We start from the raw sequence: 24,739 nt of genomic DNA, 5'->3' as shown, positions 1-24,739 counted from the left end.
ACCAATAACAACACTGATGGGATATATCCACGTCATGTGTAATGAAATACGTATTTTTAAAATCACATACCATTTTCAGTTATACTGGCAAAGATTAAATTAAAAAAAGATAATACCTACAATTGACCAGGAAATATGTAGGTAGGAGGGTGGCCACACATATAGTACTAACTGAAAGGGTAAATTGTACAGCATTTGTGGAGAGCAATATGGTAAAACTCATCAAAGTTCTAAAAATGTTTAAGCCCTGTGAACCAGTCATTCCACTTCCGGAAACTTAAGGACATAAGTAAGCACGTACCTCAAAATGTACAAGGACATTCACTGAAACACTGCTTAATTAACTGCAATCAAAATGTCTTAATAGAAAAGAAATGAGTAAATTGTGGCACACCTTTCTTATGGCAGGCAGTGGGCTTCACCTCAATTCCATTCTCCCAAGCCCACCTTAGCTTCTTCATTTTCAACAGTCTCCTCCTAAGAGAGGGTAAAAATGTCAGACATTGCCTTTCTCTGTGACCTCATCTGAGTCAATGGAAACTGAGGGGGAAATCTTCTGGGGGCTTTTGGGAAAAGTCTTCCTAACTGATAAAACAAATGAGAGGAGAAATGGCCTTTCCTGCCTTTTAGCAATTTTAAAAAGATACAAAACTGCAAGTTATAGCAGTAGCTCCTGTAATGGAGAGGGGGATGAGCCTAAGGCAAAACAAACAGGCCAAGGCAAAAAGGAAAAAAAAAAAAAAGTGTCTTTAATGACACCTCTGAACCATGTATTATGTAAGATACCAAATATCCTTGGTTATTTAGGCCAATTATGTCTGGACATTGTTACCTCTGGTCAAAAGCATCCTCCTTATATTAGCTATATAACAAGAGTACTTTAGAATCACTAAAAGTTATATCAAAGAGGTTTATTTATGAACAGTAGATATACAGTTAAAAAACAAATTATAGGCTGGCTGTGGGGGCTCACGCCTATAATCCCAGCACTTTGAGAGGCCAAGTTGGAAGAATCACTTGAACCCAGGAGTTCTAGACCAGCCTGGGCAACACTGTTAGACCCCATCTCTAAGAAAAAATAAAATTAACCAGGCATGGTAGCACATGCCTGTAGCCCCAGCTACTCAGGAGGCTGAGACGGAAGGATTGCTTGAGCCCAGGAGTTCAAGGTTGCAGTGAGCTGGAATAGTGCCACTGCACTCTAGCCTGGATGACAGAACAAGACCCAGCCTCTAAAAACAAAACAAAACAAACAAAAACCAAAAATAAGCCCTTCTAAAATAGTATGTTCCCATTTAAAAAAAAAAAATCAAATATGTTATTACGGATTCATTTGCCAAAAAAAGGTCTGAAAAGATATTCAGGTTTTAAGAGTAATTCTCCGTAACCCAGGATTTAAATATTTCCTTTTCGCATATCTGCAGTCTCTATTTTTTTCTACAGTAAGCATGTATCACTTTAAGATTGATTCTGCCATCCTTTCTATTTCTACCAATTTAATGCAATTTTGGAGAGGAAGAGGTAAACATGTATTCTAGTGAGCTATCTTGAACTGGAAGTCTCCTTTTTTAATAGGAAAAGCTTTCATTTTTTAAAAAATTTCTGTGAAATAAAGTTTGATACTATCAAGCATTTATTTCTCAGTGAATATGAAAGATTACAAAAAGTTTTCATTTCCCTTTGTTATTCAGGAAATCATGACTTTGTACCATTTCGTATTAGAATTTCTTCTGTGAAGCAAAAGCAGTCCCAAAAGGAAGGATCTTCAGGTGTCATGGGAACAGCAGATGCTATTAAATCATTAAAGGTGAGAATAGTAAATTTCCTCTGGGTTGGTTTAGAATCATCTTGAGATGGAACCTGAAAGGGAAAAAAACAGATTACCTCACTGTTACATTGCGTGTTAATCTTATGATCAATTTCATAATTATGAAAATAACAAGACCAAATTACATTTCAGTAGTATTAAATTATAACATAGTAGAATTTCTAGAATATTGTTTTTATTCCTGTATTACTATTGCCAAAAGTATGAAATAGTAAACCTGGTTCTTGAACTTTTTGACATAATACCTGTGGTATTTGTTTAATACGTAGATTTACTGAGCCCACATCCCAAAAGTCTGACTCAGTACATATGAGCTAAAAGGGATCCCAAAATCTGTAATTTTAATAAGCAGGTGGGTTATTTTGATAAAGTTGGGTCACATAGCAAACTTTTGAGAAATATTACTCTAGAGGGTGGATCAGATAAAACTGCCAAAACTACATAGAGACGAATACTTCTCTAGGAAGTTACTCAATACTAAATTTAAACTGTGTTTTATACCCTATGAGATACATCCCTCGTTCACAACTCGACTCAGTATAGACCTTCTTTAATATTCTACACATTCTTGTATAAATAGTGCTTGGGTTTTATATTATGCCTTAACAAGGTCCAGTACTTATTTTACACAATTTGCCTCACAGCTATGCTGTGATATGGTTGTTATCTCAATTTTATAGATAGGTATTTGGGGCTCAGGAAGATCAAACAATTCAGACAATTTGCTCAAGCTCACAGAACAGGTTAAATGGTAGACCTGGGCCTGTGATCCAGATCTTCTGAATTGTACTCTAGTCTTTCCACTATGCCGCCACTGCCTAAATAGGCTCTATCAAAAGCACTGAATGTACAAATGTGTCACAAATTATAATGCTCTACAGAAATATAAGGTATTTGCAGAGAGTGTATAGCTGAGACATGAGAACAAGAGGAATCTGGGTCAGAATGTCTTTCAGATAACAGGTATCAATTTTGACATGCCATCCTTTTTTAAGGAAGATAATCTATGAAGAATTTTAATCCTTACACTATCAAAGGCATGGTCTGTGGCTTGAGCTATTTTTCTAGAAGTAATGATGTGCATATATTGGTCATGCCACATTCTCTCACATGGATTCCCTAAAAATAATGACGTGTATGTAGTTTCAATGATAACATATCAGTATTGCTTAAATAAATACTTCCGCAGAATCACAACTCTGTAAGTTTTTGATCCGAAGGTTTTTTCCCCCTCACTTACTAGATAATAGCATAAGAAAGTACAAGAAGAAGGAATTGAATTGAGACTGATGTTGTACCACAATATGACATAAGGTCTCTCACATGTTTAACATATAACTTTGGGAATAATTTAGGATATTACTTTAAAAGGGGGAGGGGGTTCAATTTGCAAGATAATTCCATTACTCACCAACCTTCAACTTGGTACCCTTATATTCAACACAGCCCCATTCACCAGAAAATAAATTACTGTGAAGATGACCAAGATAGTAATTATCTTGAATTTCTATGGAAATATGAGTACTATGACAGTACTACCAAAATTATTTCTTTTTAATATTTAAATGTATTTGAATGTGAAGCAGGTAGCATGCTTTTTAAAAATGTTTCTGCAAAATCCCCAGTGGTCTTAAAGATTTGATAATGAAAAAATACTTCTAAGTCTAAAATCTCAAAAAAAAAAAAAAAATACACCCCTCTAACCTGATAAAAGGCGAATTACTATTTCCATCAATAAAGAACAAACAACATTGATTCATGCTTTTTAGAAAAAAGAAATCCCAAAATCTTACCTCCTGATGTCTAGATCCATCAGGTTTCCTAAGAGCTACAGCAACAAAATGGTGCTCATCTATTTTGCTTTCCTAAAAAATAAAAGTAAATACGGATTACTAAATATGTAAATATAGATACAGTTTTGTTCACATTTTCTAGGTCTTATTTTCTTTTTACACACAAACGCACACGCACACAGACACATACAGACACATTCCCCCACCTCCCCTAAACCACTTAAGAAGTTACATACATTGTGGCCCTTTACTCTTAAATACTTTAATATGTATTGCCTAATAGGAACATTCTCTTACATAACCACAGTGGCTAACAACTCCAGTAAGCCTAACATCAAAACAATACTTTAATCTATTATCTGTATTCTGAATTTTGTAATAAATCCAATAATATCCTTTGTGGCATATCCTGCACCTCCAGAACAGGAGCCTAATAATGGGCAAATAGGGTCAAGTACAGCATTCAGTTGTCATGTCTTGTTAGCCTTTCTTTTGTCTTTTATGACATTAACATTTTAAAATAAAAACCCAACCCCCTTTTATTAATAAAATATTGCTAATTAGGGGTTTGATGTTTTAGCAATGATTAGATTTTAGGTTATATATTCTCAACCAAAATACTAGATAGGTGACATGATCTATCTAGAGATACATGGTAGCTATCTGCCCTTAAACGGTGGTTTAATTCTGTATATGCTTAAAGTGTACATAAAACAAAACTCAGGTTGCAACATTGGTTTGTAAGCATTTAGTCAACTACATACTATACCCTATGGAAAATCATGGTATAAATTTATACGTAAAACTTAACCAAGACGCAATTTTCTATTTTCCCCTATGTATGAGACAAAGGGGAAGGGAGATTTAAAATGTAATACATATTAAAGCAGTTAGTTACCAGAGAAAATTATAAACACTTATTAAAAAAAATCAAACAAATTTTCACTGAAAAACCATTTCACTAAGGCATTCTTCCATAAGACAGCAGTTGAAATAAGAAACTATAATCAGAAGTAGTATTTAGGGACATTTCTTCCTTTATCCTTTTCTTCATATCTTCATACCTTAAGATATCCAAATTAGCAAAAAATGAAATTCAATAAGCATAAATTTAAGACATGTTTATAGAGAAAAAAATAAGACTAAGTATCAGAAGATTTAACAGGTCGAAGTTATCACAAAGTCAGTCAACAATGTAGTCTTGTTTTGTTTTTTTTTAAACAAAAAAAGTAACTTGAATGCAGATTCAAAAATATCTAAAATAATTTTTCAGAAATTTGGCATATAGTGCATAGTTCTTATATATATGGAATATTTTAGTAAATAAAAATCATGTTTAACATATAATTAGAGGCATATGTATGCTAATGATTGATAGCTGGACACTAAAAAATGTTACTAATGGATGTAGTTTTGAACATTTTCAACAGTATGAGACACTAAACTGACTGTCACTTCCTACTATGTTCCCAAACAAATTTTCCCTTAAACCAAAAAAACAAAATCACATAAAGAAAATGTAGCATATATACACAATGAAATACTATTCAGCTGTAAAAAAGAATGAAATCATGTTTTTTGCAGCAACATGGATGGATCTGAAGGCCAGTAATTCACATAACAGCCGGATATGCTTAAAAAAAAAAAAAGAAAAGAAAAGCTAAGTACAGAAAAGTAATACTTGCTAAAGTCAAAAAGTAGGTATTAAGATTCTAACCTTCCTCTAACTCAAAAACTACCTCAAATACTACCTCAAAAACTAACTCAATAACTGCCTTCCACTTCTGCCTCTCATATACCATTGAGTGCTTCCAACCAGCCTTTTTATGTATATACGAATTTTGCAGCTATAAAGAATTTTTTGTACTGAACATCAGAATATAAGGATCATGCCCATAGCAATTTATGTAAGGGCTTTTTCCATGTCAATACCAATTATTAGGCATCATAAGGCTGCAGTAAAAGGCTAACCATAGTTTATTTTACAGTTTTCTCATTACATCTTTCTGATTTATTTCCAGTTATAAATAACGATGTAATGAACATGCAATTTACTTTCTACTGAATGCCAACAGCTAAAAGTAAATGTTAAAATATACAGTAAAAACTTTTTATCTGGCATCACTGAGAATAAAGGATTCCACGAGTGAATTTTCATATGGCTGAGGACTGTTAAGTATGAAAGCATTCGTTAATAATTTTGTTATAATTTTAAAAATTGTATTATCTTTTAGGATCTTAAGCAAGATCTACTCTTTACCTGACAGAATCCCCACCTTTCTTAGTATCCTAGCAGTTTTTGACACAGTTCTCTTTCTCAAAATACTTTCTGCCCTTGGATGCCCTAATACTACTCTCTATGTCTTACCATTCTGGTCATTCTTTATCAGTCTGTTCCACACTCCTCCTTTAAACATTAGTATAGATGCTCCTCAACTTGCTATGGGGTTACGTCCCAATAAACCCACCATAAGTTGACAATATCTTTAAGTCAAAATGTATTTAATATACCTAACCTATCAAACATCATAGCTTAGCCTTGTCTACCTTAAACATGCTCAGAATACTTAAGTCAGCCTAAGTGGCCAAAATCATCTAACATAAAGCCTATTTTATAATAAAGCATTGAGTGTCTCACATTATTTATCAAATACTGTACTGAAAGTGAAAAACAGAATGGTTGTGTGGCTATGCAAAGTGTGATTTCCAATGAACGCATGTCACTCTCTCTCCATTTAAAGTTGAAAATCATTAAGTCCAGCCATCGTAAGTTTGGGACCGTCTCTATACTCAGCACTCTGTTCTAGGCCTTTCTCGCTTCTAACTTAGGTAATCTCATGGCTAATGTTAACTTGAGCTTCTCTTCATAGATTCCATTTATGGCTGTTCCTTAGGTAATCTAACAGCTTCAACTTGAAATCCCACAGTTTCAACTATCATCGATATATTAATGATTATAATTTTTCTTTCTCTAGCTCAGTCCTTCATTCTATTTGCCTACTTGACATCTTCACTTGGGTGTTTCTAGGGCATCTCCAACTTAACATCCCATTTGTTTTCTAGTGTTTTGTATCTCAATAGGTGAGCTTTTAAGTCATAGAACTGGTCATAACATCTTTGACACCTCACTTCCTTTACCTCCACATACCATAGTAAACAGGACTCGATCTTAAAATACGAATTTGATTTTATCGCACCCTACTTTACACCTGTTAAATTCTCTTGAGAAAAATCAGTGAACACCTCCTATTTTATCCACTCACAACTCTATTCTGAAAGCTGACCTTCTCTGCACACCATTCGGCTGATTACAATAGGAATATTCACATTAAAATACAGCCCATTTGCTGCGTTCTTAACACCTGACACAAGCAGGACCAATGACAATAGGCTACTTCCTTGGCTACGGTGATAGGTCTGGAGATAAATATTAATACTTGACTCAAGTTAGGCCACCGGAGTCCCTTCTCTAGCTTTTTTGGGCTTGGAAAAGAAAGGGAGTTCACCAGTTTCCTTGGGTTTTTTCAACTATAAACTGCTAAAATGCAAGAGTGGCAGGCAGCCATGTGTCCTGTCATGTAGACAGGAGAAGCTGAGAAATTTTGTGTAGAGGAAAAACAAAAGTGGGAGAAAACTGAAGCCAAGACACACAAAAAGGCAAAAGGAAGAGATAAAAAGAGCTCTGAGTATTCTAGTCCCTAATTCTAAGGCCCAGTTACTAAGTTACCCTAGTAGCCTCTAATACTGTTTGGCTTAAATGAGTTTGTGTCAGGTTTCTCTCACTAGCAACTGAAAATTGTTAGTGACAGAAACAAAATACAGAAAGAAACCAAAATCTTTATTTAACTGGATCAATAATGTCCCACTGATCTACCAGCCTAATTGAGGAATCTCTCTCAAATCCCCTCCTTATGGTCCAACCAAAGTGGCTTCCCCTTGGCTATTCACACAAACAAAGCTCTATTTTAGGGTCTTCTTTTCCTTTCCCATTCTATTTAACTCATCACAACTCACCTTTCAAGTATCAGCTTAAATGTTATATGCTCTCATAGTATTCCTGACTTTACTTTCAGAACACCAGGATTGGATTCCAATTGTGCCTATCTGCAATGACTAAGCCTCCCCAAATTAATCACACATACATGCAAAAAATACGAAAATTCTTAGTTATAACAATTCTAATAAATTTCTTACCTCAAATGCCCATTCTTTTTCTTCCTCCCCATCCAAGAACAATCGTGTTTCTCTATAAACTTGGCCTATATCCAAGTTTAATGGAGATATATCAAATTCAAGCCGTTGCAATTCAAATCCTAGTCCAACACCAATGGCTTTTATGAAGCTTTCTTTCAGTGCCTAAGTTACAGAGAGATATTTTCTTTTAGAATTCTGTAGATAAAACTTTTCATAAAATCTACAGGACCAATACATATGAATTTTTTTAACTCTATACTACATTATGGCTACAAGCTATGCTTTCACCCTTACAGTAGCATGGAGACAAACCATCCACGTGGCCTTAAGGCCAATCATTTAAGCTCTCTGTACCATTATTTTCTCATGTGAAACCTGCAATGATAATATAGTATCTTCTTTATAAAGTTGTTATGTGAATTAAATTAACTAATTTATGAAGAGCTTGAAGTAATGTCTTCTGGCATGTAGTAAATATTATATAAGTGTTTGTTATATAAGGCCTCATGTATTAGTTTAAGACAGTAAACATTTACAAATGATGATAAATATTTTTGTTAGCTTTAAGAATACTTTCCAATTGAGCATAAAATATAGGTTAAATTGTCTTAAAATAAATGTCATTATAATGTACTATTGTATGCATAAAAAATCAAAAAGTTCTCAAGCAATCACCCATTTACTTCAAGTACTATATGAACTAGCAGGTGACCAAAGGTCTTTTACTCCTATTTTAAGTGAAGACAATGGAATCAATATATTATATATTATTTTCAAAATTAAAAAGGAATTATACCCAATTCCTATAAAACATATCCAACTGAGTCCATTCATCCTTAAAGCTTCTGATTGTTTCCCATTCTTTGTTGGTAAACTTTCTTTTCATAATATGAAAGAATTCTGGGATCGAACCACGACCTGTCAATTAAGGAAATACAGAATTAAAAACAGCTGTTCCATTACACACACACACACACACACACACACACACACACACACACACACACACACGCAGCTGTTCTATTGCCAAAATTGTTAAGCACAGAAAAGAAAGCTATAGGTCACCCTTACTTTTGAATACATTCACAATAATCCTAAACAAAGTATCAGCAAATAAAAGAGAGTTTGGAATTAAAAGAATAATGCACCACAAGCGGGCGTTAAGCCAGAACACAAGAGTAGTTTAACACGAATCAGTGAAATTCTGTGAATTATTAAATAATCAAGCAGAAAATTGATACAGTTGTATCAATAGATGTCCAAAAAAATTTGATAAAATGTAGCAGCCAAACCTGTTATAAATTCTAAACAACTAAAAGGAAATTTCCTATATAACAGAATATTTATCAGAAATCCGTAACAAACATTCCTAAAACGGAACCTAAAATACTATTCTAGGGTTCAGAATTTTACTTTATTATATCATAGGGAAAAAAAGGAGAATAATTCTTTTATTGTAATTTTCTGGGAATTGTTTTTCTACTCTTAAGTTTTTGCTGTGACTAGAAAATTAATATATACTTAGTTCCTTCAAAATAACTGTTTTTCAACATGTTTTCAAATGAGTTCTCCAAATGAAAACATTTTAATTTCTATTTCTTGTGGCTGTTACTGTGAAATAAGCTCATTTTAAAAAATCAGATCTTTAGCGCCATTATTCCACAGATAGTGGAGCTACTCCACTATTCCAACAAAATATTACACAGCATTCTAAAAATAAATAATAAAAGATACGACTCAAAGGATCTGATTCTCAGAACTAAGGATTAAGATACAAAATAAAGACATGGTAGATTTCTCATTGTATTCTTCCAAAATATTACCATTATGTGTTTGTCTTTACCACAAGGCAAGAACTTTCCATCATCATTCATTTATTCTACAAATATACAGGATATGTACAAACATTACACAAATACGCACTGAACTAACAGTGAAAAACAAACTGGTCATTGTTCTTGCCCTCATTAACTTAGCAGCCTAGTGGGCCTATCAGAGAGCCTGGCCCGAGATAGATGAAGCACAAACATTTACTGGATGAATAAATGAATGTTAATTATTATTTGGTAATTACTTCTTAAATGTCTTACTGCCCTGTAGCCTTAGTTCGTGATTGTATTATTTTCCAGAAAACCTTTTGAGGGTAGTCCCTTTGCAGATTCTGTTAATATGGCTTGTTTACTCCAACTCTGATTTCTAAAATACTTAATTCCAAAATCTGGCACTCCCAACTGGTTGACTGTAACTCCTAAAGTGATAGCTGACACCACAACTCTCCATGGGTATTTCTTATGGGGAGAAATATGTCTGGAAAGAAGATGTCAAACCCCCCTACTTAATGCTTTACTGGCATTTAATCACTAACTCACCCCATGGAAATTTGACAATTAGAATTTCATTATGATCATTCACTAAAAACACCCAAGTGCTACATATTATCATGATGAGCAAAATAAACCATGGTCCTTATTTTCATAGGAAGTTTACAATTTCTCCAACAGTAACTACATACCTTTCCCATAGTTATCTCAAGGGCAGAAAACATTAAAAGTCAGTTTTCTCACAAAACTATTAATATTTACAATTCTCCCATTATCCTCACTTCAAAGGAGTCAAAATAGTCTCCTCTTGTTTAGCTAGGAAATATTTCTGATGATACTACAATGATACGTGGTACTTTGGATCAAGACAAAGATCCTGGCCGGGCGCGGTGGCTCACGCCTGTAATCCTAGCACTCTGGGAGGCTGAGGCGGGTGGATCGCTCAAGGTCAGGAGTTCGAGACCAGCCTGAGCAAGAGCGAGACCCCGTCTCTACTAAAAATAGAAAGAAATTAATCGGACAACTAAAAATATATAGAAAAAATTAGCCGGGCATGGTGGCACATGCCTGTAGTCCCAGCTACTCGGGAGGCTGAGGCAGAAGGATTGCTTGAGCCCAGGAGTGTGAGGTTGTTGTGAGCTAGGCTGACACCAGGGCACTCACTCTAGCCTGGGCAACAAAGCGAGACTGTCTCAAAAAAAAAAAAAAAAAAAAAAGACAAAGATCCTCATTTATTTTCAAGCACTGAAATATTCAACTGAGATCTTAAGAGTCCTATGGCAAGGGATTCTTACCCCCTTTTGGAGCCATGGACCCCTCTGACAGTCCGGTGTCTATTCCTCAACACATTACTGAGACTAACTAGAAGCCCCTTAATAAAAAACATTTGTTCGATGCATCACTAGTATATACTGGCTTGACAAATAACATCCTAAAGAACATCTTAAGGAAAGTAAAAACAGAGAGCTATCAAAAGTGACTGAAGTAAATCTGGAGATTTTAAATACTGAGAGCACTATTACCTACATAAATCACAAACTGTTTCCTCTTGAACGGATTCTGGCACAAACAGGGAGTAACATGATGACAATGGGAAGAATAGTTACCTTGGGTTTGGAAGACAGCATTATATATTTTGAGTGGAACTGCATTTTTAATGGAATAATAGCCAAAAAACCTAAATTTAAAAAGATATACCTGTTGTCACCTAGAGCATATTTTTGTCTCTTTTATTTTTAGTTTCATAGCCTCCAAGAAGCCCTTTGATTTTTAACTAAATATGATGATGCAATCAAGGAAAAACCTTTTAAATATGCATGCTAATAAAAAACTGATTAACATAAAAGGCAATCAATCTAGCACAATCACTAGAAAGCAATCACATAACTCATTATGTATAGCTGAGAAAGTATCCAATATGAGTACGTTTTCATATACTTTTGAGAGCATTTTATCTAGTCCACAAAATAGAAAATGTGACAGCAACAGGAAAAGGTGATTTTGTAAATAATTCAGCGAAAGCACAACAGTGCCCCAGTGTGGCATTATAGTGGAAATACACTGTGGGTACAATTCTGTTAAGTACATACTTCACCTAGGAAACTAGAATGAAGAGAAATCAGTAGGAAATATCAGCAAAACATTAAATCTGTCCCTCAAACTATCTGAAGATAACACAATTACTGGACATATACACTGGCAAATCCTCCTAATAATACCATCACATATTCATGTCTGTTACACTCTTCTATTTAATTATCCTATTGAACATTTAAGAATAAGTGTGTGCACACATATTATATACATATATGTGTATATGTATACATATGTATATATGCATATATATTATATACACAAAAGATAAAATGTCTAAAAAACCTATAAAACCACCAGTCAGGTTTAGAAAAGCCTGCTCCTCCACCTTATTACTTAATCTTTAGGGAAAGTAATGTTAGATACTGTATTCTGCAATGATTAACTAATCAAGACCACACAGAAACTAAAAATTTTATTTTAAACACAACAGTAACCTGCAACAAAATCATTCAGATCCAATACCCTTCGCTACTACTATTGCAGGCCTATGAAAAAAATCCTACTAGTACTAGAACCTCAAAGCCCAAGTACACCAATTTCTCTACACAACAGGGTCACCAATGTGTACATGCAACAGCACCTCAGTCTTAAAAAAAAAAAAACGGGCCAGTTATTTCTGGAGGGAGTTGAGCAATGTTCACCTGTTTACTTGCTTCACAATATCAAAATTTAGCTTAGGATAGTAAGTCACATTATTAGTTCTAAGAGTTTCACTTTCTAAGTCTTGCTGCTATGGGAGGTGACAGTCTTCTAAAATTTGAGCTAATATGTACAAAGTAATGCTTAACTTACCTCATTGTCCAGGAATTTATTTAGATGCAAGCCTAGAATTAAACAAAAATGTCTAAGCTACCAATATAGGTTTCACAAACTATATGCACGAAGCCTCTTGTATTTTACTGACAAAGGATCTCTTTAAAAGCAGTCCTAAGCTTCAGTTACTCTTACATGTATTTATTTAAATGTGTAGGTATCAGGCCTGGCATGGTGGCTCATGCCTGTAATCCTAGCACTTTGGGAGACCAAGGAGGAAGGGCTGCTTGAGACCAGGAGTTCGAGACCAGCCTGAGCAACACGGCAAGACCCCGTCTCTACAAAGAAAAAAAAGAAAAATCAGCTAATCATATGCAGTGGCACACGCCTATCGTCCCAGCTAGTCTCAGCTGCTCAGGAGGCTGAGGCAGGAGGATCACTTGAGCCCAGGAGTTGGAGGTTGTGGTGAGCTATGATGTCACGGCACTCTACCCCAGGCAATAACAGTGAGACAATGTCTCAAAAAAAAAAAAAAAAATACAAAATCAGAAGCTGTTTCATGACTGAGCAAAAAAATAGTAGAAAAAATGTACATATATCAACATGTATAGGTATTACACACAGAGGCAAGAAAGAGGCTGACAGAGCTGGAACTACTGGACTGTGAATGTTATCACTCTTAAGGAAGAACTCCAGAGAGCAAGCAAGAGGTCCAAGAGGGTGGGGCTCCAGGGGCCAGAGGACAAAGCATGCACCGTTAGGCTTTGAGACCTATCAGAATTTGCCCCGCCGGGTTTTGAACTTGTCTGGGAATCACATGACCCCCTTTTTACTCCCAACTTCTCCCTTTCAGAATGGGAATGTCTATCCTATGCCTCTCCCACCACTGTATTTTAGATGACTTATGTTCTGGTATCACAGATCCACAGATGGAGAGGAACTTTGCCCCAAGATGGATCATACCCGTCTCACTCATACCTGATTTAGATGATTAAGATGATGAGATTTGCAACTTTATGAGTTGATGAGATTTGGATGAGATTTAGAGTTAATGCTGGGATGGGTTAAGACTTGGAGATGCCAGGATGGGGTGAATTTATTTTGCATGTTGGATGGATATAAATGGGGGAGGGGGTACAGAGGATGGACTATTCCCGGTTGAAGAGTGTCTCCCAAAATTCACGTCCACCGAGAAACTCAGAAAGTTAACTATATTTGGAAATAGTCTTTGTAGATATAATCAAGTTAAGATGAAGTCATATTTGATTGGAGTGAGTCCTGAATCCAATGGCTGGTGTTCTTCCTTATAAGGAGAGACAGACATAGAGGGGAGACAGGAAAGGTCATGTGAAGGTCAAGGCAGAAATTGGAATGATACAACTACAAGCCAAGGATTGCTAGGAATCAGCAGTAACTAGGAAGAGATAAGAAAAGAGTTTTTCCTGGCGTCTTCAGAGGGAGCAAGGCCCTGCTGACACCCTGATAGACTTCCAGCCTTCCAGAACTCAAGAAAATAAATTTCTATTGTTTTAAGAAACCATGCTTGTGGTACTTTGTTAGGCAGCCTATGGAAACTCATACACGAATACAATTTAACTTATACATATGTATGTAGACGCACTCACACATTCTTATGAGCTTTACTGTTATGTCCCTGGAGTCAAATGTTCAAATGCTGGCTCCATCACTTCGTTAGCTACAGGTTGAGTATCCCTAATCCAAAAATCTGAAATCCAAACTCCAAAATGCTGTAAGATCTGCAACTTTTTGAGCACCAAAATGATGCTCAAATAAAATGCTCCCTGAAGCATTTCAGATTTCCGATTAGGGATACTCAATCTGTATGCTGTTTATTGAACTTTTAGTTAACATCTCTATGGCTGCTTCTTAAACTGTAAAATAGGGTCAAAAAATTGGGTAGATTAAGAATTAAGAGGTAAAGTGCCTGGAACTATCAAGTACTTAATAAATGTTAGCTCTAAGGTTGTGACAGTTGTTAGTGTTAACAACTTTTTTATATTCTTTTATCAACTATTTTATCAAGTCCTTCCTGCATCCATCGAGTAGGGCTTAAATGATTCTACTATCAATACTTACAGAAGCATTTCATATCTTAACAACATTAACCTTTATCTGGTGTATTTGTCACAAATATATTCACTGGTTTGTGAAAGATGATTTAATATGAAATCACGGCCGGGCATGGTGGCTCATGCCTGTAATCCTAGCACTCTGGGAGGCCGAGACAGGTGGATTGTTTGAGCTCAGGAGTTTGAGACCAGCCTGAGCAAGAGCGAGACCCCATCTCTACTAAAAAAATAGAAAGAAATTAGCTGGACAACTAAAAATATATAGAAAAATTAGCTGGGCATGGTGGCGAATGCCTGTAGTCCCAGCTACTGGGAGGATTAGGGCAGCAGGATCGCTTGAGCCCAGGAGTTTGAAGTTGCTGTGAGCTGACGCCACGGCACTCTAGCCGGGGCAACAGAGTGACACTCTGTCTCAAAAAAAAAAAAAAAGAAAAAAAAGAAATCACATCTGTTGACTCTGTCATTTCTTCATACCTTCTAAGCTTAAAAAGGCATCTTTCTTTCAGAAGTCTGACCAAATAAATAATTGCATTCTGTTCTATTAACTGTATTAAACTTAACTCTAATTTTGTTGTACAGTGTGAGGCAAGGATCTAATGGATTTCTGATTTTTTCACTCATAAAAAAAAAAGAAGTACAATTTTTCTCTTTTTTGGCTCTGTAAATTACAACCAATAGAATATTTCCTAAACATTAATATTCCTAACAATCAACTGGAAAAATTGTTTAAATATAGAATCCCTGCCTATACTCCCAGAAATTCTGGCTCAGTAGTCTATGGTGGTTTCAAGGAATCTGGTAAGCATCCTAGCTGATTTTGATATCCTCACCACAATTTTAGAGACATCATTCTATGGTCTTACTATCATTATAGAAATCTGAGACCAAAATGACTCTAGTTCCTTTCAAGATAAACTATTGTATTATTTGGATATTAGTAGGACTATTCAACCCCTGCCCCCTACAAAATTTACTTCTAATATTATTCTATATGTGATTTCTTCTCTTTCTATTGTGGTAAAATATACATAATCTCACCCATTTTTAAATGTACAGCTCAGTAGCATTAAGTACATTCACAATGTTGTACCATCATAACCACTATCCACCTCCAGAACTTTTTGTTCTTTTTTAAACTGAAATTCAACCTGTCTACTCCCAAATCTTCCCCAGTTGCCTATGAAATATTTCATTTTTTCTTATCTATTTAATCTGTCCTCTTCAATGATATGTATTTTCATAAACTGAATCTCTATGTTCAGTCCTCTTCATCTCCGTAATTTTCTCTTCTTTCTGGAAATGTCTCTCAGGTTTGCCCTATATATCAACTCGATTTTCTGTACAAACTAGTCTATTTACAGCTTCCTATATGGATTCCATTTTCACTACTGACTTTTGGGGGGAAAGGAAGATTAAGAATTTTGCAAGGGGGAGGGTTGTATTTTTTGACTTGAATTTAGTAATGAGGCTTTTATCTCAAAGAAAAATATTTCTCCTAAGTCTTTGGCCTTTAAAATTTCTTCCTCTAACTTTCTAAATTTTAAAAAAATTATTTTATACAGTTGGCTTGTTTTTAAAGGGATAGAGAGGCATTTGTTTTAAAAACTAGGATCCTGCTATATATATTTTCTGCAATGTGATTTTCTTAATTAACAATACATATTTAAGTACCTTCAGGTTCATATAGACCTAACTCATTCTTTTATTACAGCTAATAATAGTCTATAGAATGCATGGACCATAATTTATTTAACCCATTTCTATAACAGTAACAGGCAATGTTCTCACACAAAAACATCATCACAGATATATCCACTAGTATATTTATATCTTTTGCATAGAATACCATAAACAGAATCACTAAATCAAAGAGTATATATATTTTCCATTTTAACGTTATTTTCCAAAAAGCTTGCAACTTACATTCCTTCTATGTATGATCGTTCTTTTTCAACATCCTCACCAGCACCAGATGTTTTCACCATTTTTTTACAAATTGGATGGGCATCTATTACTTTAATTTGCATTACTCTATCACTAGGATAATACCTTACTGATTACCTGAAATTGTTCCATATCATGGACATTGACACTTTATTGACCAAATTGGTACAAGAACTTTTCCCCATTCTACTATTCAGCTTTTGTATTTGGTTTTAGTTTTTGTCATATAAATTTTAAAAATTTAATTAAATATCTATTCCTTGATAAATTCTGAAGTCTGTGTCTTATTTGAAAAATTAAATTGGTAAAAAGATGTACTGCAACCCTAGGTTATACTCTCCTATATTTGTTCTAAAATCATAATTTTTTTTACATTTAAATCTTTAATTCCTCCAGAATGTGTCTATAGTATTAATACATTTTACATCTAGATGGCTTACCAATTATATTAATACCAGCACCATTTAATGAATAAACTAATCTTCTATCCACTGAACTGAAATACTATTTATATATACTAGGCTCCTTCTCTTACCTCTCCCAGTTGTCTATTCTTTCTTGCTAATACTATACTCTTTTGTTTACAATGCCTAATATAAGTTTTAAAAAAGGGCAAGGCAAGGCTCGTCTTATTTTGTTTTTTTTTTTTTGAGACAGAGTCTCACTGTGTTGCCCTGGCTAGAGTGCCGTGGCGTCAGCCTAGCTCACAGCAACCTCAAACTCCTGGGCTCAAGCGATCCTCCTGCCTCAGCCTCCCGAGTAGCTGGGACTACAGGCATGCGCCACCATGCCCGGCTAGTTTTTTCTATATATTTTTAGTTGTCCGATTAATTTCTTTCTATTTTTTTAGTAGAGACGGGGTCTCGCTCTTGCTCAGGCTGGTCTTGAACTCCTGAGCTCAAACAAACTGCCCGCCTCGGCCTCCCAGAGAGCTAGGATTACAGGGGTGAGCCACTGCGCCCGGCCCCCATCTTATTATATTTTGTACATTCTTAGATATTAGTTCTGTAACTTCAAACTTAACCACAGTTACATAGAGTTTTTCATAGATCTCATCTTTGCAAATTCTTAAACAGGAATCAATAAAATCTCTTACTGGGAGACCGAATACTGTAGAGCAGGGGTCCCTAACCTATGGTGAGTTGTATAATTATTTCATTATATATTACAATGTAATAATAATAAAGTGCACAATAAATGTAATGCGCTTGAATCATCCCAAAACCCCCCACCTCCCACGGTCCAAGGAAAAACTGTCTTCCATGAAAACGGTCCCTGGTGCCAAAAAGGGTGGGGACCACTGCTGTAGCATGTACCAATTAAGCACATTCACACTGCTGTGAACGTATGGGCTTCTGCTTTTTAGCTAAGTCACCCTGGGCAAGTGTCTTAACCTTTTATTTAAAATAACAACAGTAATAACACCCTAGGCTTAAGAGGATGAAATAAGATAATACATTTAAGGCATTTAACACAGTGTCACACTCATAGGAGTTCCACAATAAATACTAGTTCCATAGACAATGGAGAAGATCCACCTATAACTGGGTAGGGGAAAAACTCATTGAAAGTGAAGACTTGGTTTTCCAGTAAGGAATTCAGAGTACAAAGTGATATGTGACTTTGTAAAGGCTTATAGGCTCTAAATCTCCAACCTTTAAAAAAAATTGCTTTAACTAAGCATCTCCTATAAAATGCAGATCTAGAAGAATGAAGATCAACCTAAATAGAAATGATAGTGGAATAGACTTGCAGCAGCAACAAAGTTGAAAGTAGACTCTGAAAGGAATGGAAACGGAGAAGAGAAAAAGCTAGGAAGATAAATGGATGGGTGAGGAAAAATACTCAAAGGAAGCACTATTTTTAATCCTAACACACTGATGAGAACAGTTTATATTCCACCTAGAATCTGATATGAATACAGTTTTTCACTGTGATTGTATACCTATTTTTTTTTATTTTTCAACAAATTGAAGGAATTAAATGTAGAGGTCCCCTAAATTCTTTCCTATCATTTGTACATTCAATAAATATTTACTGAGTATTTACTATGTGCTACAACCTCTGCTAGGTACTAGGTATACTATGACAAAAATGACACAAGTGTGATTCCTGAACTCTTCTAATGAAGGGAATAATAAATAATCAAATAATTAAGTTATAACTGCAAATAAGAAGGGCCATGAAGAAAAAGCAGATCAGGTGGTCAGGAAAGTCCTTTCCAAGGTGGTACTGGCTCCTTCTCATCCTTGAAGTCTCAGGAAGTCAAGAAAAGAGTAGGGAGAACAGGCAGAAGGATCAGCTCTTTTTGCGATGACCTTGAACAGGTAGTTTGCTACTTTTAGTATAATAAAAGACCAGTGTGGAAAGAAAACAGTAAGCAAAGAGAGTAGCTAGAGATAAGAAGTGGTAGAGAGGTATGAGAATGAAGAGGAAGATGAGAACAAGACAATAGGGTCATGTTAAGGGGCTTGGATTTTATTCTATGTGCACCAAGAACCAAATACTTTTAAGAAAACTGCTGTAAATATTTCAAAAGACCATTCCACTCTACACAGATGGAGAATGTACTGACTGGGTAAAGACAAAAGTGAAAGGAGGAGTCAATTAGGAAATTATTAAAATACTAAAGGAGAGATGGTGGCGGAGAGACAAGAAATACTGTGTAATGGCTATTCTAGAAAGCAATTTCATAATAGTCATTTCAAATTACTGAAATTAATTAAAATTTGTGTTGTATCCCAAAATATTTTTATGAGTTACTTTATCCTGCCCACTAATATCCAGCGAACTTTATTAAAAAACATAAAGATGAAAATATAAAAAAGTGGGAAAAAATTTTGGTCTTTTCCCAAATTTAAGTCATGATTTTTATACTGTATTTTGCCTATCTTATCTTGCCTTATTTTGTAAATATGGTAACAAAACTGAACAGTTCATAAAACTATCCTTCCTTTGTATTTATTACTGCAAACACCTTTAATGGTAGATAAAAAATTAAAAAAGAAGGAAAAACCAACCAAAATTTCCCAATTGGGGGTAGTGAATGATGAGGACCAAGAAAATACCATTTTTCCTAGGAAAAGGAATGTATTGCCCTGCAGTATAGCTATACTAGGGTCCCCAATATCTTATAAACCCTCTTCTTTGCATATTCACTGAACAAAAATTTACTGAGTGCTGACTATATACCAGTTATTTTTGTATAAGTTTCCTTTGTTACTTTCTTCATTAAGCAGAAAATAAAGTGGTGGTTGCAATATCTCCTTAATAGTGAGCATATACCCAGGAGGAAGAAATCCAGAGCTTCTTAGATTCATCAATCAATATGTTCTCCCCTGCCCTGCAACAGCAGCAATGGGAGAACTGAGAGAGGCAGGGAAATGAGCTGCACTTAGTAGAAATGCGTAATACAACAAAATGGAAAAAGACGCCTAAAGTTCTTACATGACGGGAGTGACAGAGTTGACTCTTTCAATATACTAATGATGCCCTCAAAAGCCAACTCCTCTTGACAGACAATCTAGTAACAATGCCCAAACATATTACATATACTTCCCTTGTTGCTATCCCAAGTTTTGCCTACCACCATTTAGCAATCCTCTTAGGAACATCTCTTGCTCAATTTCCTCACTTATTCTGATAAGCAGAGCAATTCGAATGAACCTCCAATAAAGCAAGTCAGTATCTACTTCCTACCCTCACTAAGACATCGTGCTGTGTTCATTTATACTTCAGAAATTAGTGGCATGGTAATAATATTAGTGACAATTGGAAAATATCTCTTCCCTTATGTGTTACTGGACATAACAATAGCTTTTTGACAATGAAACAATCAAAGAAAACGAAAAGGCCTAGATATTATGATTAGTCAAATAAGATCAATCAAAAAAGCTGGGGGGGGTAAGGTTCTAATAAAACATAACAGGAAACTGAATCTTCAATTTTTGCTCAATTATCTTCCCATCATATATTAAAAGCTCCAATTAGTAATTACTTGTTTATCCGGTATTGATCATAGCCAACACTGCCCATGAAGTCAATTGGTAATAAAATCTGTTTCTCGCAGGCATCATTTCCAAGCAGACATCAACCCACTGGGCCAATCATTACTGTGTAGTTGTGCTGACTGCATTCTAAGAAATAATGGTCTTTCCACTAATTTCTGATTTTAAAAAAAAGTTCATGTAAGGACAGTAGAAAGCTACAAAAACAAATAGGCGAATTCCCATGCTCACTCTGAATCCTCTATAGCAGAGGTTCTTTTAGAATAAGCCTTTTATGACTCTACTGAATCCAGATCCTCTCCTCACAAAAATGCACAGGTGCACATTCATACAAAATGCAGCCAACAATTTCAGGAGGTTAAAAAAAAAAATGCCTTGAAGCTTATCAACAGAGTCAGGTCAAGAACCTGTTACAATGTTTCCAAAACGCTAACAGAACCTTGTTCTGAGCAAACTTCAAAACAGTTAAAAACAAGAGGTTTATAATCAGGTCTGAGAAAGAGGAGCCGGTGGGAAACTGTAAGGTAAAGACCATAAAAGCAAAAGTGAGATGAGAGTCACAGCTATATGTTGAAGCCTATACTACAGCACAGTGTTTATTCAGTTGACAAATATTCATTGGCACTATTATATACTAGGCAAGGTGTTAAGAGATGTGATAGTGATCAAAGTCTGATGTAGCTAAGACGGTTCTTGCTCTCACATAGCTTATAAATATCAGAGGAAAGACAATCACCCTGACGAATAACTATAAACTGGAGGTTCATCAATGCTTCCCTAAAGTAAGGTTAATGTGAAATGTAACCAGTAAATAAGAGTTATCTATGCAGAAATGGGGGTGGGGAATAAAACTTAATAAGTCTTCCATTGTGAGAACAATTCAAAGAACCCATGGTGGAGGCAGCGTGGAAGATTAGAGAGTTGTACAATGAAATTAGAAAGATGTGGTTTCTCTTATAAAGAGCTTTCTTCTCAGCCTGTTACTTATCTTCTGATAAAAGTATATTCATCACAGGGTGTTTGAAAGAATTAAATCAGAAAATATACACAAAACACTTTGTTAAATGCTGTGGCACATAGTAAGTGCTCACTAAATGTTAGTGACGATGATGAGTATAAGATTAGTTAAGAGAACCTGTATTTAGTATTTAAGTATTAAAATAGCCTGGGTATACTCAACCCTATCATAAATGTTAGTGATTCCTAAAGCCACCAATACAATGTCTAACACAATGTATAAGTAATTTAGATATTTTAATAGTGCTTGCTCTTCATTTTTACTTATATAAATGTGCTAAAAAGAGCTATATTTCAATATAGCACAAATACAGTCATCCCTTGGTATTTGCAGGGGATTCGTTCCAGGACGCCACTTGGATACTAAAATCCAGCACATGCTCAAGTCCTGCAGTTGGCCCTTTGGAACCAGCGGATCTGAATAGTTGGCCTTCCCTATCCTTGATCTTCACATCCTGTAAATACTGTATTTTCCATCCACGTTTGATTGTAGATGCAGAACTCCCAGATACGCAGGACCAATTTTATTTACTGAAAAAAAAGCCACATAAAAGTAGACTACACAGTTAAGCCCATGTTGTTCAAGGGTCAACTGTGCATATTATTTCTACCTAAGAATTTCTATCATTGGGATTCTTTTTTTAAACAAATCAACTTACTGACAAATTGTCAGAAATGCTTAAGTGAAACAAGCTGAGGTACAGTTAAAAAAAAAAAAAAATCTTTGTATTTCACTTTGTCTCTATGTGAAGTATTATATGGATCCCCAGTTATGGAGACTCTATTATTCATACAGAAGTTTGTTAATATTCAAGTAAATATTACCCTTGAGTATTGAGCTCATTTTCCCTAACCTTAACTATCTGTAATACACCTCCTGGCCTGAGATTACTCAATAGGTAAGAACTAAGGCAGCAAGACACAATTTCTGTACTACAAAAATGCCACATTACCTGGAAAACTAGTCTTCATTATATCAATTCCAACTTGTAGTTCAGGTTCAGCAGCAAGCACTGCATAGTCCCCTTGATGAGAGATGTTAAAGTTGAAATTGGGGTAAGGATTCAGTGAGTCCTTTGCAAGAACTGGTTTTCCTTTTGCAGTTCTTTGCAAACGGATATTATTCCAAGGGATATTCAATTTCTCTGCAACTAATTTCCTCATCATCAGACGACCAGCCTGTTAAGTACATAGAACATTTGATATGTATTGATGTCTACTCAAGATATACGTATATTGCCTGTAATATACAAATATATGTATATAAAAATAAAAAATACATATTTTTGTAGCTTCTAAAATTTTTCTTTTTAAAAGTTTGCAAAGTTCCTAAGTATTAAATCCACTGCATTAAGATTTAAGCAATGCTTAATTAGCTAGAACTTTAAAGCCCTGCATATCAATTCCCTCCCATTAACTAATAACCAATGTAAACAGCAGGTATCCTTTCAGTCTTTTCTCTAAGTATTTAAATATATATTCATTTGCATTTATTTTTGCTCTATAGGAACAGGTATATGAGGTCACACTTAACGTAATATTCTACTGCACATAGGTTTCTAATTTGTAAGTACTGGGAATTATTTTATGTCTGTACTTACTGGTCTGGTCCGTGCACTTTTAACTGTCGCGTAACGTTTCATAGTATTGAGGTACAAAAGAAGTATTGACTATTCCCTGATTATTGTGCATTTTAGACTGGCTCGATATCTGCTGTTTGAAAAAATTCCACAGTAATCAGCCCTACCATACCTACATCCGCGCATATGTGTATTTCTAGATCCTATATACTCATCATTCATCTTCAACAATTAGCAAAGCATGACTTACCTTGTTCACTCTCTCCTACCTCCATTAATTATTAAGACAGAAATTACTGAAAACACAAAAACCCAAGGGTATAAAATGGCAAAGTATATTATTTAAAAAAAAATACCTTTCAGGGTTTTTTCCCTCCTTCAATTCTAACACTTTAAAAAACTGCAGACCTTCAGAATTAGTTCACTTCACAATTTCTTACAATTATAAAAAAAGTACAAAAAATATTCACTAATATGCCTTCAAAAAGTTATCAACTAGCCCACATTTCAAACAGAAAGGTGTTTCAATATGGTACATTTTCAAGAAATGTCTTGGAAGTGATGGTAATTAGAGGTTGTTTCGAAATTGTACTATACAGTACAGTAGCAATTTATTTTGAAATCCAATTTTCCATTTGTTGATTAAAAATACATAACTAAAATAAATAAATCTATTAAAAATACTGTTTCCTAAGGTACCTAGTCAGGAAAGTATGCCTGGGCCTGTATTCTCTCTGGGCTTCTTTTTCACTGGCAAGGGGCGGCTGGCTTCGGCCTACTCCAGTACCAGGGTGCGCAAGGCCATAAACTAAATCATATACCAATATTTTCTAGGGCCTACCACGTGTAGGCTACCATTGGGTGGTGGTAGGATATTCAATAGGCACACTAAACATGGGCTGGTGAACCCAAGCAAAGAAAAAAACAGATTTTGGTAACATTTAAAAATAAAAACATTCATTACGAAAAAAATTATTTCATAGACCTTCCCTACACTTATTTTATGGCTTAGTAGGGTTTCTATTTTCAATTACATAGGGAGGGAGCTAATTTTCACAGCGATCGAGGCCTCCGCTGAGGTTACAAAGACCGTGGAAACCAGGCCGTGCGCACGCCAGAAACACTGCAGCACCGACCACTCTCACCCCAGGCAGGCCACGAGTGGTCCAGGAGCAAGGGTGCCGACGCTAGGGCCGGAAGGTGGGTCTCCACCGCCCAGCCCACCTCCCCCAACATCTGTTTCCTCCGCTCTGAATACCAAAAGACCTGTAGTACCATGGCTGCCTTAGCGTCCCGGGCAAAGACGAACTGGCCAATGCGCTCCTTCTCCTCGGGCTGGATCGATCGCACTGCCAGCAGCCATTCGGCTCGGCTCGGCAGCCAAGTGCCGCAGGAAAAAGCCCAGCGCACGCCCTCCATGGATGGAACCAAGCAAAACCGCTTGGCTGGCAAAACCATACACAGAGAACGGACCCTTTCGCCACCTCTGCCTGATGGCGCGGACGCTAGCGTAGCCCCGCCCCTTCTTCCCTGCGTCTGTGCGCAGGGGGTGGGCCTTCTCGCCCCATTCTCTTCCGCACAGACGCAGGAGGCGGAGCCTCGCCCTATGACGGCGG

The 24,739-nt window shown here is 35.8% G+C and overlaps 1 protein-coding gene across 2 annotated transcripts; it reads right to left on the bottom strand.

Annotated features, from left to right (window-relative positions):
• Nucleotides 1-24,687, bottom strand: AASDHPPT (aminoadipate-semialdehyde dehydrogenase-phosphopantetheinyl transferase). 2 transcript variants are annotated; one of them, XM_012659209.1, is made up of 7 exons: nucleotides 24,399-24,687; nucleotides 22,497-22,722; nucleotides 8,612-8,733; nucleotides 7,816-7,977; nucleotides 3,622-3,693; nucleotides 1,710-1,860; nucleotides 1-477 (listed from the first exon to the last, which is right to left on the bottom strand). In XM_012659209.1, the coding sequence occupies exons 1-7, from the start codon at nucleotides 24,579-24,581 to the stop codon at nucleotides 464-466; spliced, it is 930 nt and encodes a 309-aa protein (XP_012514663.1). In that variant the 5' UTR covers nucleotides 24,582-24,687; the 3' UTR covers nucleotides 1-463. The 2 variants fall into 2 exon arrangements, with proteins under 2 accessions (XP_012514663.1, XP_012514662.1); XM_012659208.1 differs by lacking the exon at nucleotides 1-477 and having other exon boundaries at nucleotides 1,431-1,860.
• Nucleotides 24,688-24,739: the final 52 nt, after the last annotated feature.

Source organism: Propithecus coquereli, unplaced genomic scaffold (assembly GCF_000956105.1).
Source record: "Propithecus coquereli isolate 6110/MARCELLA unplaced genomic scaffold, Pcoq_1.0 Scaffold6, whole genome shotgun sequence".
NCBI lineage: Eukaryota > Metazoa > Chordata > Mammalia > Primates > Indriidae > Propithecus > Propithecus coquereli.
This window is presented reverse-complemented; position numbering and strand designations above follow the sequence as displayed.